Source organism: Podarcis pityusensis (genome assembly GCF_964106645.2).
Source record: "Podarcis pityusensis genome assembly, chromosome: 15".
NCBI classification, from domain to species: domain Eukaryota; kingdom Metazoa; phylum Chordata; class Lepidosauria; order Squamata; family Lacertidae; genus Podarcis; species Podarcis pityusensis.
In genome coordinates, this window is record NC_138040.1 from 14,987,963 (window position 1) to 15,009,450 (window position 21,488).

General features: G+C 48.9%; 1 protein-coding gene, 1 long non-coding RNA gene and 1 pseudogene across 5 annotated transcripts in view; 1 reads left to right on the plus strand and 2 right to left on the minus strand.

Moving 5' to 3' along the window:
* LOC308464652 (claudin-4 pseudogene) overlaps positions 1-2,789 on the minus strand; it is a 22,733-nt pseudogene extending 19,944 nt beyond the window's left edge. For 2 of the 3 annotated variants that reach the window (XR_013991540.1, XR_013991541.1), the window contains exon 1: positions 2,654-2,789. The product of XR_013991540.1 is annotated as a claudin-4 pseudogene (transcript). The remainder of the gene's footprint in view (positions 1-2,653) is intronic. The other variant, XR_013991542.1, reaches the window with a different exon arrangement.
* A 6,980-nt stretch (positions 2,790-9,769) lies between these two features.
* Positions 9,770-11,898, plus strand: CLDN3 (claudin 3). The gene has a single exon (XM_080983988.1). It carries the CDS (start codon positions 9,876-9,878, stop codon positions 10,521-10,523), a length of 648 nt encoding a protein of 215 aa, XP_080840114.1. The 5' UTR covers positions 9,770-9,875; the 3' UTR covers positions 10,524-11,898.
* A 289-nt stretch (positions 11,899-12,187) lies between these two features.
* LOC308464574 lies at positions 12,188-14,698 on the minus strand. Its single transcript, XR_013980098.1, has 2 exons — positions 14,160-14,698; positions 12,188-14,055 (listed from the first exon to the last, which is right to left on the minus strand). It is a non-coding gene; the product is annotated as an uncharacterized lncRNA (long non-coding RNA).
* Between the last annotated feature and the right edge of the window lie 6,790 nt (positions 14,699-21,488).

A 21,488-nucleotide genomic window follows, 5' to 3' on the forward strand; every position in this document is an offset into this window, starting at 1 on the left:
TGTTGTTGATCAGTTTCTTGCCCGCGGCACCTTAGGGAGGAAGGGCGGGATGTATGTTGAATAGATGATGAAGATAAAATAAAGGTAATGCATTCAGACGCCTGGCGAAAACAGTGTGTGGCTCACGCGGGGTGCATTAAGTGCGCAACACTCTGTTGGGGAGATTTATTTGCAAGAGCAAATGTGCTGGTGTTCCTTTCGAGGAGGCGAATTCTCAGGTATTCAAGGCGTACCTATCTAGGAACGTACTCTGGCAAAGGAATGTGAAGGGCAGGGGCCGAGAATGAAAAGTTCTTTGTCATGAAAGGCTGGACAAGGGCCAGCGAGGATCTGCACAGCTTGTTGGCTTCCAGAGATCTCTGCCCAGCATTGCCCTCCATGCTTATGGCATGCAGGCGATGGAACAAAGAGCATAAGGAGAGCCTGCTGGGTCAGGCCAGTGGCTCATCCAGTCCAGCATGCTCTTCTCACAGTGGCCATTTTCTCCGGGATGCTTGCAGGGCATAAGGTTAGGTAAAGGTAAAGGGACCCTTGATCATTAGGTCCAGTCGTGACCAACTCTGGGGTTGTGGCACTCATCTCGCTTTTTTGGCCGAGGGAGCCGGAATACAGCTTCCGTGTCATGTGGCCAGCATGACTAAGCCACTTCTGGCGAACCAGAGCAGCGCACGGAAATGCCGTTTACCTTCCCGCCAGCGCGGTACCTATTTATCTACTTGCACTTTGACGTGCTTTCGAACTGCTAAGTTGGCAGGAGCTGGGAGCGAGCAACAGGAGCTCACCCCGCCGCAGAGATTCGAACTGCCGACCTTCTGATCGGCAAGTCCTAGGCTCTGTGGTTTAACCCACAACGCCACCCGCGTCCCATCGGGCATGAGGTTATCAAGGGCTATTAGCCACGATGACTGTGCTCTGCCTTCACAGTTGGATGCAGCAATGCTTCTGAATCCCAGTTACTGGAAACCATAGAAGGGGAGGGTGCTCTTGTGCTGGACTCCTGCTTGTGGGTTTCCCATTGGGGCATCTGATTGGCCCCTGTGAGAACAGGGTACTGGACTACATGGGCCATTGGCTTGTTCCAGCAAGCTCTTCTTACGTCTTTATGGGCTGTTGGGGAGGTTCCCTCTCCCTTAGGGGTTTATTTTCTAAATATTTGTCATACTTTTGCAAAACTGGAGGTTCATGAAAGCCTGCTGATACTTCCTCGCTTGGGCGGTTTAGTTTTGGCTCTGAGAACGAGTTAGCAGCTAGTACACCAGTAATCATCATACACCAGTAATGGTGACACCGTTCTGAGAAGGCCCATGCCGTCAGTTCTGCTTGCAAAACCATAGAGCTGAGCCAGTTATTCATTTCCGTCTGTTTGCGGAGTTCCCAAGGCCTTAGAACAGGCCCTTTCCACAACTCAGTATGTTTTTGAAAGTTCTGCAGCACTTGTCAAGCGTGAGCAGAATAGATCCAGGCAAAGTGGTTTGCAACGCAGCTCAGGTCTTGCAAACACAGCATCTGAACAGCTTATCTTAGCAGCCAGGAGGAATGTCAACAGGAAATGTCACCAAAGGTGGAACTGTCCCACAAAAAGACAAACTGAAGAGGTCAAAGGTCAGGAAAGGAGATTAATGTGTAAGGCCAGGTCACTGCCGTCACTTCCACCTGGCCAAGGCTAAGTCAGCCAGGACAGTGCCAGGCCTAAGAGCCAGCAGCAAATCAAGGATGCTGTCTCAGGAAAACAAAAGTGGGATTTGAGTTGGAATATACGTTGATCAAGACATGTAGCTGAGCAGCAGAGCATCAGCTTTGCATGCAGAAGGTCCCAGGTTCAATCCTCAGTGACGTCTCAAAATAGAGCTGGGAAAAAGACTCACTGCCTAAAACCTTGGAGAGCTGCTGCCAGTCAGTGCAGACAGTACTGAGTTAGATGGACTAAGGTTCTGTTGAAGTATAAGGCAGATTTCTACAATCCTCTATAAAGCAGCCCTTGGTTTGGAACTGGAATCTTAGCTCGGTTGTTGAGCACCTCCTTTGCAGGCAGAAGGTCACAGATTCAATCCCTGGCATCTTCAGACAGGGCTGGGAGACCCTCTCTGGAGACACCCCTGCGCCTGAAACGCCAAGGAGCAGCTGCCAGTCAGTGTAGACAGTACTGAGCTAGATGGACCCAAGGGTCTGACTTGGTAGTTCTCAGAACAAACAAAGACTACCTGAACACACAAAGGCTGATCTGGGGAGAAATGATACTGGGCATTATATCAGCTGGATAGCTCAGCTGGTTCGAGCATGGTGCTGGTAATGCCAAGGTTGCAGGTTCGATCCCCATAAGGGGCAGCTGCATATTCCTGCATTGCAGGGAGTTGGACTTGATGATCCTCAGGGTCCCTTCCAAATCTATGAATCTATATGAGCATGTGGAAATACCCCTGTGGGGTGCCAGTCTCTCTCTGGCGGGATCCCAGCCTGTCTCAGGCAGCATTTGACCCAACCCACAACAGCTGGGCCCATGGCACTGATGCCCAGAAACCTCTTCTTCCTTTGCCAAGGCAATCTGGGGTGCTTCAGGCAGACTGAAGGTTAGCCCCCTGTTTGCTGAGCCCCTGAAATGCCCAGCTGGACCAGGACGTGGCTGGGGGGAGGAAATGGGGGGAGGTCCACTCACCTGCGGAGCTCTCTGCGGCCTCCAGCGAGCGAAGGATCCCAGGAGATGGCGGAGGGAGGGAGGGGACGGGAGGGAAGGGGCGGCTGGCAGGGGTCTCTCCCTGGGCATGGAGTGGAGCTGCACAGCAAGCTCCTTGAGAGGGGAAGGCAGGGCCAGGCAGGTCGCCAGGGGAGGCGGAGAAAGCCACAGGGGATCAAGAGCAGGTGTGCGGAATGTGTGCCTGGAATCAACAGCCAGTCCTGAAGGGAAGGGAAGGAGACAGCTTTGGCTAAGGAGGCCCAGCGAGGACGTGAGTGCAACCAAAGACCTGCATGGCTGAGCTCCTGCTTCCCAACTCATCCTGCCTTGCAACAGTGAATCCTGGAGAGAGGGGAGAGAATGTCAGTGCACGCTCAGGAATTCCTGCAGCAGCTGTCACAGAGAGTAACTCCCACCCCAGATACCTCTTTGATTATTTTTTATTTTGTGACTGATATATTGCATTTATATCCCACTTTGTTCTCCAAGGGGCTCAAGGTGGCGTGCATGGTTCTCGCCCTCCTCATTTAATTCCCACAACAGCCCTGTGAGGTGGGTTAAGCTGAGAGGCAGTGACTGGCCCAAGGTCACCGAGTGAGCTTCATGGCCAAGTGGGGGATTTGAACCCTGGTGTCTCCCAAGTCCTGTTTGAACCCTGGTCTCTCCCAAGTCCTAGTCCAGCATTGTAACCACTGCACCAGCCTGGCTGAAATAATAATAATGGTGAAATAATAATGGTGAAATAATAATAACAGTAATAATAATGTTTAGAAATTAGGTAAGAGCTGGGAACATGATAGATATTGTAACACACAGCCCAAACTCTGAGCAGCAAGAGAATCTGGGGGTTCCAGCACTTACTTTGGTTTCTGTGGAATGAAGGTTGGTGGAGACTGTGGTGTCTTTAGCATTATACGGCTTTATTTACACATATATACATCCTGAACATGGGATGGAAGGGCTCATACTTCCTCCTCCAGGAAGCATAAGCCCACTTCTGACACCAGTGTTGCATGCTCCCCAATCTCTGAGCAGCAAGAGACTAGGTTCTAGCACCTATCCAGGTTCAGTTGTGATGCCCTGAGATCATTTAAGCTCGCTGATGACTTCTGGGGTTTTCCTGCCCTCTTTCTCCTAGGCTTCTTTACCAATAAGGGAAATTACTCTCTAGACAAAGCCAAACACACAAGGTGTGTCCACATGATATCTTTAACAAGTGTACAATCTGTGCGCCTTTGTATACACCAGTTGAACCGACACCTGTACAGTTATTCCCAGATAATCGTCAATGAGTGTAGTGTTTGTGGTCCTCCGTAATCAACAGCTGAGCTGTACAACAATTCCGAACCCTTTCACACAAAAGCTTGCAGATGTGTAGAGAGACGGCTTGTCCAGTGTCCACAAGTGAACAGGCCTACACACAAACATGCTTTTCTTTCCAGGCACGCTTTTCCCGCAGGCATCTTTCACCAGGTTGCTTTCTGCAGACCTGCCCGTTTGGGTCTCCACCTCCCATAGTTCCCTCCCTTGCTCAGTCCCCACATGTCACAGAACCACAGCTGGTGAGGAACACACACGGCCACGTGGGGGATGTTTGTTCTAACTGCAGCTAGTCCTCATGAATCCTCATGGGGTTTAGGGAGGTGAACCAGAACATCCCTCTCTCTGTCCCAGCGCCTGTCTCTCTGCCATCGCTCTTAAGCAACAGCAAATCAGCCGTTACGGAAGAGTGACAGGCGCAATGTTTGCAAACCAGCGCTCTAGTGAAGAAATTCGAAACCCAGGAGCAGCCGTTATGACTCAGGTTCTGGCTCTCTCATCTCCCAAATATGATACGTGAGAGGAGCAGCGCTCAGAAAGTCCCGCTGGGAAAACGGTGAAGTGAAACCAGGTGGGGCCTCCAGATTTCAAGAGAGGGAATGTCTTGGGTCACATTCATACTACAGATTTAAAGCCCCCTTAAAGCACTTTAACATAAAGGAAAAAGAGACTCCCCTAGGAGGAAAGGTTGCAGCGTTTGGGACTTTTTAGCGTACAGAAAAGACAAGTACTGTATGAGGCAGCATGATAGAAGCTTATAAAATGACAGCAGCTTATAAAATTAAGCATGGCATGGTAGAACTCATGCACATCCCATGAAGCTGAATGTTGGAAGATTCAGGACACAGAAAAGAAGGGACTTCTTCACACATTGTGTAGTTAATCTATGGAACTCACTCCCACAGGGGCCAGTGATGGCCACCAACATGGATGGCTTTAAAAGAGGACTGGACAAATTCATAGAGGGTCATAGGGCTACCAGCAGCTACTAGTCATGACAGCTGTGCTCTGCCTTGGCAGTCAGAAGCAGGTGAATCCCAGTTATTGGAAACCACAGGAGCAGACAGGGCTCTTGTGCTCGGGTCCTGCTTGAGAGTTTCCTACGGTCATCTGGTTGGCCACTGTGAGAAGAGGATGCTGGACTAGATGGGCCAGTGGCCTGATCCAGAAGGCTCTTCTTATGGTCTTAACAGTCATGGAGAATCTTGGGAACTGGAGTTTGGATACTGGGAACTGTAGGTCTGTGAAGTTGGCATAAAGTTACCAGATGTCCCCATTTCCTGGGGACAGTCCCCGGTTTTACACATCAGTCCCCATACAAAATCCATTGAAGTTGAAAAGTGTCTCCGGATTCATTGAAAAAAATCTGGTAACCTTAAGTTGGCACCCTTAACAAACTGCAACTCCTGGGATTTTTTGGAGGAAGCCATACCTGCTAAAGGTATGGTGTGGATGTGGCCTTAGTTTGAAGCAGCAATAAGCCACCGAGAGTCCTGTAAGCGCCAACAAGATGTTGCAGCGCGGGGGCTTGGGAAAGGAGAGTATCGCTTTAGCCTCATTTGTGCTTCTCTCCCCATCCCTTCTGGAATTCCCTAAGGTCCCATTGGTGTCTTCTAAATTTACAGAGCAAGAATTCACCACCTCGGAGGAGGAGGTTAGTTTATAAGAGACGTATGCTAAGCACGCACTTGCTCAGCAGTGTTCAGAAGCATCTCACAAGATGCTTGTTTATTGGGCCATCAAGGTGGGATTTTCAGGCATAGGTTGGGGCCTCCGTTCAGCAGACTGAGAATGAGCCCCCCCAATACAATTACTGCATTTGGAAGCTTAGCCTATTTATGCATTATTCAATTTTTAAAAATGATACTGCTTCAAATAATTGCAATATCCCAGCGGTTTACAATAAAAGATACAATGGCGGCAATTAAAATGCAAGCAACGTCCAATGCAGTTACCTTGAAAACCAGATTAAGAATAAGATTAAGAAACCACCACTGCATATATCTCAAATAAAAACTGAGCCATGTAGAAAAAAGGAAGAGTCAGAGTCCAGGAAAGCTTGGGTAAACATACGAGTTTGTAATAAGTGTTTAAAGGTCATGCCTGTCTCCGCCTCACGCCCCACTCAAGGGTGGGCGTTCCAGAGGGGTGTGTGCGGTGACTGAGGAGAACTGCTTCAGTGTTACCACCGAGGAATGATCCTCAGGTCATGAAACAACCGCAGGGTCTCCTCTGGAGACCTAAGGGCACATCCACTCCATAGAGTTAAACTGGCCTAACAGTCAATCCTTCTTCCCAGGTAACGCTGAGAATTGTAGACTTGTGAGGGAGATAGAAATCCCCTGACAATTCCTAGCACCCATAGCAAACTATAGTTCCCAGGATTCCTTGAGGGAAACCATGACTGTTCAAGTGGTATACAATTGATATAAATATATAGTGAAGCCATACACCTTCTAAAGGGAGGGGCCCCATAAGACCATTAAGTCCCAAGTCTAAGATGACCGCATACATGGGTCTGACAAAGACCCATCCCAGCCAACGAGAACCACAACACCCAGCTGGTAATCATTGGTCCACCAGAAAAGGGCCAGGGTCCAGTTTGGCCCATGAATTAATTGTACTGAATTCCCCACCCCCACCCCAACCACCATACACTTGTCCCACACATGACATAATATATCAGGCTCTGTGGGTGAGCAGACCCTCCAAGCATCCCTGTTTTCTAGGGACGCTCCCAGATTCATCCCAGTTTCTGATCTGATCTCAGAATGTCCCGATTTTTACCGGAGACATGTTGGAGGATATGGCAGGATGTCCCTATTTTCATGAGAGAAATGTTGGAGGGTATGAACTAGGACGTCCCTATTTTCATCCGATAAATGTTGGCTGAAAAACACCTTTGCCCTATTTAGAAAACTATCCCTTATGCCCCAGACTGTTAAAGGTTTTTATAAGGTATCGCTCGGCCTTTCCATAAAACTCTGGGCCGTGTGATGCGGAGGGTGAAACTCACTCACTTCCTGGTTCCCCACCTCCAACAAGTTGGCGTGGGGCGAGGGAACGGTTTCAGCCTCGTAAGAAAAATGGACATGGTTCATCGCCTCCTCTCTGTTTCCTGGTCCTAAGGAGGCAACGAAGCTATAGAGAAACCAAACTGTTGATAAGAAACCGCCTGGGAATATGTACTCAAGGATAGGATAAAAGCAACTGCAAACAAACAGTCTTTGCTTGGGCTGCTTTGTTAAACAAGGCTGCTGCAGAGGTCATCGTCACTTACATAAACTCCAGGGCAGAGCAGGAAAAGCCTTGTGGTCCAGTATGCTTGACTCCAAGAATGGTCAGCCAGTTGTCTCTTAGAGCTGGGGATGGACCATAGATCACCTAGTTTCTTTCCCATGGCTACTAGCCACAATGGCTATGTCCTCCCTCCATTGTCAAAGCAGTCATGCCTCTGAATACGAACTGGGAATCACAAGTAGGGAGAATTGCTGTTGTGCTCAGGTCATGCTTGTGGGTTTCCCATTGGGGCATCTGGTTGGTTGCTGCGAGGGCGGGATGCTGGACTAGATGGGCCACTGGCCTGATCCAGCAGCTGCTTCTTATATTCCTATGCATTCCATCACACATCTGTTCTATCTCAGTTTTTAGGCACTTTAAAAAAAAACCAAACCATTTAAATTGTCTTGTGCTCATAACTACCATAACTAAATAACTGGCAAATTGCTGATGTCCCAAAGTCTACCACTTGAGGTGGCAACTTCCCTTCTCCTTGTGGAGTTGGAAATGCAACTTAATAAAAGAAAAAGAAATCTGCAACCCAATGTGGAGATCTGAAGATTGGGGGAAATCTCAGAGAAACTAAAATGGACAGATTTTGCCCATCCATACCTGGGCCTTGAACCTGGAGCCTCTTGCATTCCAATCAGACAACCTATTGCCCTGAACTGTGGTCCTTTACCATAGCATGCATGGGGGGGGGGGGAGAGAACATCCATACTGCTGCGACCCTATTCTGAGACATGTGGTTGCTGTTCCAGGATTTTTCTGCCACTGCAAATGATCCCTAGGTGTGGTGTGTGATGCTCTTGCATCCCATGGATTGAGGGGCCAGCTGGTATTATGGAGGAGTTTTGTGGCACCCATTTGGGGTGAGCCTCCATAAAGGTGTCTCAGTCCCCAGGCTTTCTATAATCAGGGATTATATGTGTGCGTGAGATTTCTAGCCTTTGGGAAATTCCCTTGGCAGCGCTGATGCACTTCAGTGAGTGAGTCAATCAGAGACTGACTTCTGACCTGTTTAGTTTTTTTTAAAAAAAGGAAGTATCACTATACATGTGGGTATGCATATGATGTAAATATGGACCTTTATTTATTGGCCATCTATTAAGGTCATATGCTTTGAAATCTTATTGAGTCCAACGGTTTAATGTTTAAAGGCAGGGCAGGGAATACCTCTTAGCCTCCAGATATAGTTGGACTCCCATAACCCCCATCAGCCAACATAAACAATAGCAGGGGATGGTGGGAGTCCGGCTACACCTGGATGTTCCCCATCCTTGTGTGAAAGGATCTCTCGGTGCAACAGGCTCTGTAGGACAGACAAAAAGAGGATGAAGCTGGCAGTATTTATACCAGGGATGGGGGAACTTTTCAAACTCAAGGGGAACATCCCCTTGTAGGACACTTTCCATAGTCACATGCCCATGTTGGGTATGATCACCAGAGGCAAATGTGGGCTGAACAACAGGTGCAACTCGTAACGTTGTACAGTGGTACCTCGGGTTACAGACGCTTCAGGTTACAGACTCCGCTAACCCAGAAATAGTGCCTCGGGTTAAGAACTTTGCTTCAGGATAAGAACAGAAATCGTGCGGTGGCGGCACAGCGGCAGTGGGAATCCCTATTAGCTAAAGTTGTGCTTCAGGTTAAGAACAGTTTCAGGTTAAGAACGGACCTCCAGAACGAATTAAGTTCTTAACCTGAGGTATCACTGTATTGTCCGCAACGGTCCAGCCAGACAAAATCAGAAGTTTCTGCATCTCTCCATCATCTATCTGGGCAAACAGGAGCTATGATTACAGTTCAAGGATGCATTCTAGCCTGGAAAAGGTACTCAAGGGCAGCATGGAACAGGGCAGGTGAGGTAGTGGGCATGGAGAGAGTCCCGCAGGCCAGAAAGAGAAGCATGGAAGGCCAGCTTTGGCCCATGGGCCTCAGGTTCACCACCTCTGATTTATATAGGAAGCCGAGATGAGTGAGGGGCTTCCTACTGCCTGCCAATGACCGATGTGGCACCTCGCTCTATTTGCACCCATGTCTGAAGAGGGCCTCAAGTTGCTTGTCTTCTAGCACAAGGCAAAAGACCTCCCTGATAGATCAGCAGCTCTGGGAGCCACATGACAACATGAGTCAGCCCAGAAGCACACCTTTAGCAACATCCGCTTTGAAGCTGAGGTTCAACAAAGGAAGACCCACAGATGAAGAGCCCCCCCCCCGACAGGTATGGCCTCTGCCTTCTGCTGCAAATGGGTCCTGCCCTCGCCTGCTAGCCCGAGCGTCACGGCAAGCAACCAGGTGGAATTCAGGGCCCGTTTCCAGCTTTGCCCTCCTTAGCAAAGCGCCATCTTTCACGCATGCCATTTCTACAAACAAACAAACGCAGAAAGAGGATGTTCGCAGCATGGAAAGGGCATGTTGAGAGTCCGTTAGGGACGCCCCGCCCCTGCCTGAGCTAACACACCCCGCCCCGGCTGCAGAACTGTTATAAATCAACCCTGATGAGCTTGGGTTCCTCAAAGGCTCTGCCCGAAACCAAGAGAGCGACAGGCCGCCACCGCGACACTGTGCTTGGAGAAACAGCGACCGACTTCGCAGCAACAACATGTCGATGGGCCTGGAGATCGGGGGCATCTCCCTCTCTTTCTTGGGCTGGGTGGGCTCCATCTTGTGCTGCGGGCTGCCCATGTGGAGAGTCACCGCCTTCCTCGGCTACAACATCGTCACCTCTCAGTTCACCTGGGAGGGCCTGTGGATGAGCTGCGTGGTCCAGAGCACCGGCCAAATGCAATGCAAGGTCTATGACTCCATGCTGGCTTTGGGGGCGGACATCCAAGCCGCCCGAGCCCTGATCGTCATCGCCATTGTCCTTGGGGCATTCGGGGTGCTCCTCTTCCTTACTGGGGCTCAGTGCACCCGCTGCATCGAGGAAGAGTCTGTAAAGGCCAAAGTCACCATTGTCTCTGGGGCGATCTTCCTGCTGGCCGGCGTCGTGACCCTCATCCCGGTCTGCTGGTCGGCCAACACAATCATCCGCGAATTCTACAACGTTTTGGTTCCCGAATCCCAGAAGCGAGAGCTGGGAGCGGCTCTCTACATCGGCTGGGCAGCCGCCGCCTTGCTTCTCTTTGGGGGCGCCTTGCTCTGCTGCTCCTGCCCCCCCAAGGAGGACAAGTACAGACCCACCAATGTGGCTTACACTGCAGCACCCAGGTCAATAGCAACCAGCTACGACAAGAAGAACTACGTGTGAAGTGGGAGGGCAGCCCTGTTGGAGGGTGAAGTTTGAGGTGCCCACCGGGACTCTCCTGACCTTCCCCTTTGCTTCCTCCAGGAAAGAGCAGCCGCCGAGAGGGAGAATAGATGTTCAGAGACTTTGCTCAGCTTGCCCTTTAGGGACTGGACTTGCGCCCAAGGACCTGAAAGTCATCCTCAGGAGAGGAATGGACTTGGCTGCCTCCGTCGTCCTCTCCTTTTTTGTGTGGACGTTGTTTGCCTTTGAGCTGAACGCTCCTTGCTTCCCTTATTGGACTTCGACCCAACACCTGGCAGACTGAACCCCCAAACCCCATGGCTCAAACTTTGCCTCTCGTCCCCATCATGGGGGAAGGACATAACCGCCGACGGTTTGTATAGGCCTGGGAGATTCCTAGCAGATGGCCTGCCTCATGCCGTTCCACTCTTGTGTCAGGCCTCCATTTTCTCTACCATGGATTGTTTTGTGTGGGTTTGGGTCTTTTTGTTTTCCATGGAGGGGTAACTTGAGAAACCAATCAAGGGGTGGGGGAGGGCTGTGATAATTTTCTGGCGCAGAAAGAGACACCCCCCCCCCGAGTCTGTTCCTGAGCTGATTTGTGTTGGGAAATGGTCCAATGAAGGTCGGTAGTTGTTAAGAAAACAGGCTTTGAGAATATAAAATAGACCACTTTGGGGAGGGCACAGAAGGAGGCTGAACCGGTCTCAAAAACGGCCAGTCTTTTTCCGTCAGCAAAATGGCAGAAGGTTAGTGGCTGCAGACCTCCTCCTCTCTCTTTACCCTTCAGGGACTAGTTTGGAAAGAGTCCACGCTGCCATCTCTTGCCCTGAGGCAATGAAGAGAAATCCAAGAGAAAACAAACAGTCCTGCTGAAGAAAAGCAGTTGCTATGAGGCAAAAAACCGAAACAAAACAAAAAGAGAGAGGCTGCGTCTGAGCACCTGAGGCGTTTTCTTCAGGCGGGGAAGCTCGCTGTAGGTTGCCGAGCTGAGGGGTAAAGATGGCCGACAGCCTTTGCCTCATCACGCCCTCCTGCCCTTCAGAGTGAGTTCCCTTCGGCCGCAAGGGAACAAGTGGCCCAGCAAGTCTGGCTCCTTGAGGATGCCCAGCGGTGGTCACCATCTGCCACCAATGGCAGCTTAAGCCAAGTAAAATTCACCTTGACTTGCGGTGGATCCCTGTCACCTTTTCCCCCTCAACCTTCCTCTGGAAAGGAGACACAATGTTGGTGGTGGTGAACTTTGTTACACATGCACGAGGGCAATTGTGCTTCCCTCTTTTGCTTTGTGATATGCTAAGTTATGTGTTATTTTCTGTCTTTTGGCCCCCATCCCTCTTTCTTCGCGCCAATAAAACTCTGGTGTACTTGACAATCCAGGACTGGCAAATTCCATTCTTCCAGAAACGGTGAGCTGGGCTGGCCTTATTTCCAGAGCTCCCCTGTTGTTCTTTTGCTCCAGCTTTGTTTTACTATTATTATTATTGCTGTTGCTGCTGTTGTAATTGTGCTTATTAATTGGGTTTCTTAGCTGCCCTCCACTGTGAGATCCCGTGGTGAAAAAAATACTAAAACCAGTAATAATAATTTAAAATCAGAAGAAAATGGTGGGTCCGCCTGAAAATATTTATTTTATTCACAAAATGCATATACCTCTTTGACTGTATAAAAACAATAATCCTCAAAGCAGTTTACAAAAAGAATAAAACAATGAAATTAGCAGTGAAAACCATAAATCAACTCTTTGGAACATTCAAAAGATAAAATTAGCAATAAATGCAAAACAGAATAAAACATGCACCTGCGTTCTACATGTCTGGGTAGGCTTGTCTGAACAAAAATGTTTTTAGTAGTCGCCGAAAAGAGTACAGTGGAGGTGTCTGCCTGATGTCAAGAGGCAAGGAATTCCAGAGTCCACATATGACCCACATGCAGAGGGGGTCGTATGTGGCACCTGTAACAGGGCCACCTGCATCTCTTGGGTGTCAAAGGTCAGGGTAAAAATGTGCATCTTCAGCTTACGATGAAAGCTATACAGTACAGCCATTGGGCCAGAGGCACTTCTGTGTATGTGTATGTATGTTTGGTGAGGGGAGAATTATCCAGAAACAAAAAAATATGCCCTCTTTAGGGTCACCATCCCAAACTTCTGAGGGCTGTAGTACTACCAAGAGGATCTTCTCTGTCCCAAGAGGATATGTGGGGGGATCTTTTCATAGCACTCCCCCCTCACCTGCACAGTTTGCTTGTGTTGTGCTGGCCGCAGTGCTAAGCATAACTATAACTGTTAGGGAATTTAGGGAACCCAGACCCCCACCCAATACTATAAGCAGAGTACAATGATGAGTTTTGAGCATCCACAATGAAATATTCCAATGCTAGGGATAAAAATTGGTGCACCACCTTTAAAAAATGATCTAGAAATTGCAGCTTTGAGTGTCCATGATGACGTATTCTGGCCCTGTTTTACAAACAATTTAGAAATCATAAATTTGAGTGGCTATGACGAAGTATTCTGATGCGGGGGAGGGAAATTGGTGTACAGTACCCACCAGCTTTCACAAAGGATTTAGAAAGTGCAGGTCTTATTTTTGCTAGCTTGCAGCAGCTATAATCCAGCTCTCAATCAGGGGAGGTGGCATTGTGAGGACTTTACAGTAAGTTAAGGGTTGTATAGTGAAAAGCCTTCGGGTCTGATCCATAGGGCATAAACCACTGCAGCCTTCCCAGCCACTGCGCCCTCCAGATGTCCATGCTACAACTCCCATTGTACAACTCCCATCGTCCCTGACCATTGACCGTGCTAATTGCGGCTAATGAGAGCTGTACTCCAAAATATCTGGATGGCACCAGGATGGCGAAGGCTGAGCTGCCAGAATGTCCAGTTTGAAGCAAAACTGGAGCTTTGTAAGAAGATGACTGTGGAATGTTTTCCGCCCAAAGGAAGCCAGATTGCAAGGGGTTCAGGACGTAGCAAAAAGGTGTCATTCTCCACAGGAGGTGTAATTAACACGAGGGACTCACTGCCACATGATGGGAGGTGAGAGAAAAAGAAATTAGACAAAATACAGTGTGGACAGGGAAAGGAAAGGAGGCTATTGGACACGACAGATAATTAAACAGATGAATGTCAGTATTTGTCAAGGATAGTTTTGAGTACCAGATGTTTGCTCATACCCTGCTTGTGGGATGCAGAACCTACCACTGGGCCAAGAGGACCCAGGATGCCAAAATGGAGCATGCATGCACAAATGCAGTCTACCTCTGAATATTAGATGTCTGGGAATAGACACTGATGGATGAGCCATCACTGTACTTGGAAACTTCCCAGAGGCACCTCAGTTGCCACTCTTGGAAGACAGATGCTCAGTCGGAGGAGTGGAGAATCTCAGACCCAGGGGACAAATACGGCCCCCAGGCCTCTCTATCTGGCCCTTGGGACTCTCCCCAGACCACCACACTTCATGCCTTCCTTGAGGGTTTTGGCCTGACTGGAGTGTGTCCTTGAACTCTGAGCATGTTTCTTGGTTGCCTGGAAGTAGAAAAGAGAGGTGTGTGAGTGGAAACAACCTGACTGTACAAAGGTAAACATCTTCATTCTTTGCCCGACCCACTTTCGCTACTGGTCCCACTCACCCCTGGCATCTGGCCCCTGGAAGGTTTCTGAGGACATGAGGCCCTTGGGATGAAAAGGGTTCCCATCACCGAACTACCACCGCAGTCAGGCAATTCGTACATTTTGTGTGTGTTTTGTGTTTGTGTGTAAGATGCTTTGTGGGCCAGAATCCTTAGTCTGGGTTACGGGAAGTCCCTGAATTCAAAGTTCGTTGCTTGTTGTCAGGGTGAGGTGAGATATGGCTCAACTGCAGCCAACCTTTATCCTTTGAGGAGGAAGTGGCAGTGGGGTCAACAATTATATAACGAATGACAACAGGAGCTAAATGGGTGAATTCAAGCAAGATTTGGTGGATTGGGTCCCACTGTAAGTGTGAGAGGCAGAAAGGCAACTGTCTACGTCTGCTTATCATTCTAGGACTGAGCCGTGTTATATCAGAAATGGATTACAAAATGCATCAAATTAAGCCCGGGGCTTTGTTTCTCAAAATAAGAGGTTCTGGAGTGAGAGGTTGAGAGCAAGGTTTAAGAGCAAGGAATAATAATAATAATAATAATAATAATAATATTTATACCCCACCCATCTGGCTGGGCTTCCCCAGCCACTCTGGGCGGCTTCCAACAAAATATTAAAATACAGTAATGCATCAAACATTAAAAGCTTCCCTAAACAGGGCTGACTTTAGATGTCTTCTAAAAGTCTGGTAGTTGTTGTTCTCTTTGACATCTGGTGGGAGGGCGTTCTACAGGGCGGTTCCACTACCAAGAAGGCCCTCTGCCTGGTTCCCTGTAACTTGGCTTCTTGCAGTGAGGGAACCACCAGAAGGCCCTCGGCATTAGACCTCAGTCTAGAACGATGGGGGTGGAGACGCTCCTTCAGATATACTGGACCGAGGCCGTTTAGGAAATGAAAAGGGGGGGGGAATGAAACTTTGTGAGCTCCGTACATGTGTGTCTACAATACACTTAGCACATGATCAGAGGCACTCTTCCCCATATTATTATTGCATTTATATCTGGCCTTTTCCTCCAAGGAACTCAAAGTGGTATGCGTGGTTCTCCTGTTTAATCCCCACACAACAACCCTGTGAGGTAGGACAGGCTGAGAGGCAAGGTCACAAATAGTGAACTTCATGACTGATTAGGGATTTGAACCCTGGTCTCCCAGCACTCTTAACAGCTACACCGCCACTGGCTCTATGCAATGTGATGCAATATTATTATTATTATTATTCCCATTCCATCCCAAATACTGAATGCAGGTTCTCAAACAAAAGGCTCTCGCAAATGGCAATCTCGACAGTTGAACCAGGACGTGAATTGGCAATATATGCCCGTTCCTTGTTTTCCTGCAGAGGGTGGCTTAAACCTGCTTCGTTTCAGCCGGGACAAGGAAGAGAAGCAGCCCTTGGCCACCTTTTGCTGGTGTGTTCCTAGATGAGAGTGGGTTGAGCAAGCTTCTGTTTATATCCGCCTGTTCCTTGCGCAGGGAGCGTGATGGATGATGGCTCCCACACCCTCCTCCTTGGATCAGCACACTTGCATGAGGCAATCATTGCAAGGAGGACACTGCGGAGCTGGGGGTGGGGAGAGAGAGGCAGGTGGAGCTGGGAATCCTCAGCAGAAACAGAAGCAGGGCGGAGTGGTTTGGGGAGCGAAATGGCCCAGCGCCTTGTTCACTCACATTTCTTTGGGGCGGGGTGTCCATACATACATCATCAGTGCCAGGAATTATTTGGGGGGGAGAGGGGAGCTGAGCAAGGGAGCCTTAATCAGGTTCCCCACCCCCACCCCCAATCGTAGAATTGTAGAGATGGAAGGGTCCCCCAAAGGTCATCCAGTCTAACCCCCTCTCTCACACACACAAAGCTGCACAACTGCCCAGAGGGCAGCACCTGTTTCCCCGGTCTAATTAATATCCCTTCCAAACATTTAACACCATGTTGTTGACATTTAACAGGTAATAAAGGACGATCACTCTTAAATCAATAAGCACTTTGTGACAAATAAGTAACAGGATTTAAGTGCTTTTTGAAAAAAACGAATACTCAGATTTCCCACCCGCTTTACAAATATCCACTCTGGTGAATTGGATCCTCCCCATCCATCTCAGCTCCACCACAAATTACTGCTCATAGTGGGACAAATGTACAATAAAGCACTATATCCCTAGTAGTTACGGTGACCATTATCCTAGTTCACAGAGGATAGTCCTCTCTTTGAAGGTGTCCTCTATTTGAGTCAGGGACGTCCAGGCCCAGTCCTGTTTAAAGATACAGAACCCTAAGAGCAGGTGGGGAGAAGTTGATGGAGATACCCACCCCGAACGTAAGAAGAGCTTGCTGGATCAGGCCAATGGCTCCCCCAGTCCAGCATCTTGTTCTCAGAGCCTGTGCCTGTGGGAAACCAGCAAGCAGGATCTGTGGCTCCCAGCAACTGGTATTCAGAAGAATTTCTGCCTCCAACCATGGAGGCAGAGCAGAACCATCATGGCTAGCAGCCAAGGATAGCCCTCTTCTCCATGAATTTGTCTAAGCTTATAATAATAATAATAATAATAATAATAATAATAATAATAATATTAAATTTTATTTATACCCTACCCTCCCCAGCCAGAGCTGAGCTCAGGGCAGCTAACACCAATAAAATTTCAGTAAAAACATAATAAGAAAAAATAAAAAGAACAATTTAAAATGCAGCCTCATTTTAAAAGTCAAAACCACAAGGGGAGGGAAACATAAGGGTCAGACTCAGTCCAAACCAAAGGCCAGGTGCAACAGCTCTGTCTTGCAGGCCCTGCAGAAAGATGTCAAGTCCTGCAGGGCCCTAGTCTCTTGTGATAGAGGATTACACCAAGTCGGGGCCAGTACTGAAAAGGCCCTGGCCCTAGTTAAGACCAACCTAACCATCTTGTGACTTGGGACCTCCAAAATATTGTCATTTGTGGACCTTAAGGTCCTCTGCGGGGCATACCAGGTGTTATGTACTGAAGTTCTCACCCTGGGCCAGCAGGAGGATACTGTAGACAGTTATGCAAATGAAGGATCGAAAAGTGACGTTCAGTGATTGGATAGTATGCAAATGAAGGATCGAAAAGTGACATTCAGTGATTGGATAGTTTTAGAAAAAGGCAACAGTTGCATTGTTCTGGAGCTCTATATAAGCAGGCTGACTGAGCTCCTCAGCCTAGTTCTTTTCTGGCATCTGAATAAAGAAGAGCTGTAGGTACGAGGGTCCTAGGCTGCACAGAGCTTTAAAGGTCAAAACCAGCACCTTAAACCTGACCCTGTACTCCACCGGGAGCCAGTGCAGTTGGTAAAGCACTGGATGAATGTGATCCCGCGGCAAGGACCCTGTAAGGAGACTCGCATTCTGCACCCACTGGAGTTTCTAGGTCAGCCTCATGGGCAGCCCCGCGTAGAGCGAGTTACAATAATCAAGCCTGGAGATGTCCGTTACAAGAAGGATTTACAGTGAGCACCACCTGGGCAACAGACCAAGCAGGTACACAGCACATCAGCTGGGCACAGGTCTTCCCCACTAGAGTGAGAGGGGTGGTATTTCTATTGAAATCATAGTTGCCATTTCTAAACGTGCAGCAATTCTTACAAAGGAGGACATGCCGAATCCATGCAAATCCGAGTCTTCATGCTTGGCAAGGAGTCTGCAGTCGCCTACTGATGGGGCAGAAAGCTATTTGCAATTCTGCATGCAATTCAGAGTAGAGGAGCCAGAAGCTTACTAGCACTAGGAGTTGCCTGTCTGGGAAGCAGCTTAGGATGCCAGCAATCGTAGAATTGTAGAGTTGGAAGGGACCCAAAGGGTCATCCAGCCCAACCCCCTGCAATGCAAGAATCACAGCTAAAGAGGGAATTCGTAGGCTGCAGAGGTCAGTTTGCTCTTGTCTGCTCCAGTCTCAAACATCCAGGGGAGCGAACTGCACTCTGCCCTTCACGACACCGTGTTTGCTCTCAAAGCAGGCAGGGCACAGCGTGTTCCCAAAGACCTCACCCTCATCATAAAAGATCCAGTCCCTGGCTAAGCCCATTTAATGCCAATCGAAAGCTAGTAAAATGCTTCAAGACTGACTGGGAGGACTCCAGCTCAGGTTGGAAGACGGGCTTTCAGTTACTCACAGCAGATCTGTACATCCATAAAGCACATCCTACACATGTTGAAAGTTCATGGCTTCACCCAGAGAATCCTGGGAACTGTAGTTTGTTAAAGGCACTGGGAATTGTAGCTCTGTGGGGTGTAAACTATTGTTCACAGGATTTTTTTGGGGGGGGGAGTCTTGTGTTTTAAATGAGAATTCAATGGGCTTAAAATATATAGTGTGGGTCAGTTGTTCAGGGTTAGTAAGTGGCCAAAATGTCTGAAAAAAGTTTTCCTGAGAATTTCTCTTAAAGTCAAGCCCTTCCCTGGAGACTATTGGGTGACTTCAACTTCTCAGTCCTCTGGACAGAGTGGATCCACTCTCTCTGTGTGTGTGTGTGTGTGTGTGTGTGTGTGTAAGCAAAATTGATGAAGAGTCTAGGTAAAGGGACCCCTGACCATTAGGTCCAGTCGTGACCGACTCTGGGGTTGCGGCGCTCATCTCGCTTTATTGGCCGAGGGAGCCGGCGTACAGCTTCTGGGTCATGTGGCCAGCATGACTAAGCCGCTTCTGGCGAACCAGAGCAGAGCAATGGAAATGCCGTTTACCTTCCCGCCGGAGCGGTACCTATTTATCTACTTGCATTAAAGGGACCGAACAACGGGAGCTCACCCTGTCACAGGGATTCGAACCGCCGACCTTCTGATCGGCAAGTCCTAGGCTCTGTGGTTTAATGCACAGTGCCACCCGCGTCCCTGATGAAGAGTCTAGTGGTGCCCAAAAGACAAACAGTTTTTATGAAGGCATGAGCTTTCGTGTATAGAATCCGTAACACGGCTCCCCCCCCCCCAAAAAAAATATTGTTGAAGGTACCCCCCCATCACACACTTTTTATTCCTCTCTTCCTTAGCCTGTCGCTTTCTTCAAAGGTAGCACGGTTCAGCATTCCTCAGAAGGATTTTCTGAGAAATGTGCTGATCACCTTCTTCCCTTGGAGGGCAGGATGTTCAGTGTGAAATGTACACACACACACACACACACACACACCCCGTTCAGCCACCCATAAACAAGGCAGAGAATCTGGGCAGGCCGTTTTCGCCTAGCCGGGTTGCACTCTGCACATACTCAGCAAACCTCCGTTACTGCACACTTTTGTTAAGAGTGCTCCCCAGCAATCACTCTTCATCCCATGTGTTGCCTTCAAAATACAACAAGCACTTGGCTATCCTGCTCCAGTCTCTGCTTAGGAGCGCATGGGTGGTGCAGGAGTTGTGGCTTTGGCCAAAAGAGCAAAGGCATCTGTAGGGTGGGGGCTGCCATGTGGATGCACCCTAATAAACGCTCCGTACAGGCTAACGGCGGAAGACACAAGGACTGCTCTGTGCAACTGAGTGCAGAACAAAGAATGGGTTTGTGCGACCGTCACACCCCAAAGCACATGACCGATACCTGTGATACTGAGACAGGTGCAAGATACTTGGCCCATTGCCACCCTCTCTGTGCATGCCGCTTCAGTTTAACCCTTTCCTGGGCCCAGCAAGTCTTTCTAGGGAGAGCTGGGTGGTGCTGGCTGAGGGTTAGGCAATAGTGCAGGCTACAATGCGAGGAGGAGAAAGACATCCAGCCCCCATTCTGCCCCGCCTCACCGGATAAATACGGCACTGCCTTCTTTCCATAACCCAAAACACAACATGCTGTGGCTTACCCTGCCAGGTTGTTATTAAGAACAGAAGAAGAGTCCTGCTGGCCCATCAAGTCTAGCATCCACCAGATGCCTCATCTGGATCCGAGCATAAGAACCCTCTCCCACAGTGGTTTCCAGCAACTGGTATTCAGAAGCACACAATGAAGGTGGAACACAGCCATTGTGGTTATTCTCTGTTCCGTGGATGATTTCCCTGGTTTTGCAGTGAGTCAGATAGAAAAGGGAGGGGGGGGAGAACAGGGGGAAATTTAGCCATTTACCACCAGCACAGCTTGTCACTGGTTATACAGTCCTCTTGTGCGTAAAGTTGACAGTGTGATGCAATGCCCACAAGCTGTATCTCAGCTTGACCTACCTCCCACTGTTGTAAAGATAGGGAGTGGAACATGTATGGTCCCTGAGCTCCTTGGATGAAACATGGGATAAATATATAATAAATTACATGTGGCAGGCATTACGCAGTGGTTTGGGACAGGCACCTGGTGCATGCTCAGAGGCAAACTCATTGCTCTTCACATGCCACAATGTTTGTCATAGCTGAGTCTTGGCACAAATTAAGTCCTGGGAAGGGGAATGGCAGAGTTTTGCTCTGAGTTCATAGTTGGATGGGACCAAATGGCAATTCAATCAGTCCACCAATGCTCCACCCAATCCAAAGGCAAGGCAGTCATAACCAGCCCACACAGATCCATGTGGTCCCAACCACCAGTGTACAAGAAGTTGTTGCACCACAACATAGCTCCAGGTGACTTAAGGAAGCGAGCCAAGCAACGTTGTGAATGGGAAGATAAAAACATCCCTGACGGATCGGGCCCCAGAGGTCTCTCTGGTCCAGCAGCAGCCAAATACCTCCTGGGAGCTCACAAGCGATAAAAATGGCCATTGATTGCTCCTGTCGTCTGCCCTGCACATGCAGGCTTTGCTTTTCCATCAGCTTCGGCTCATGGCCTAGCTGTGCCCCTATCTGGACAGGGATAGCCTAACTTCCATCATGTGTGCTCTGGCAATTTATAGGTTAGATTACTAGAATGTGTTATATGTGGGGCTGCTTCTGAAGGTGGTTTGGAAACTTCAGCTGGATGCTTTCCAAACAGCCAGGTTGCTCTCCAGGGTAAAAGGGTTTGAGCATATACAGTCATACCTCATGTTACGTTTGCTTCATGTTACATTCTTTCAGGTTACGTCCCGTGGTGACCCGGAAGTACCGGAAAGGGTTACTTCCAGGTTTTGCCGCTCACGCATGCGCAGAAACGCAAAATGATGTCACGCGCATGCGTAGAAGTGACAAATCGCAAACCGCATGTGCACAGATGCGTCTCTGCGGGTTGTGTTCTTTTCATGTTGCAAATGGGCCTCCGGAACGGATCCCTTTCACAACTAGAGGTACCACTGTAGTGCCAATCCTGGCCTGGCTGCACTGGCTGCCAATTACTTTCCAAGCCCAATTCAAAATGAAGGTTTTGACCAATGAAACCTTAAATGGTTCAGGACAGCAATATGTCAAGGACCGCCTTTCCCCCTAAGGACCAACCCAGACCCTGTGATCATC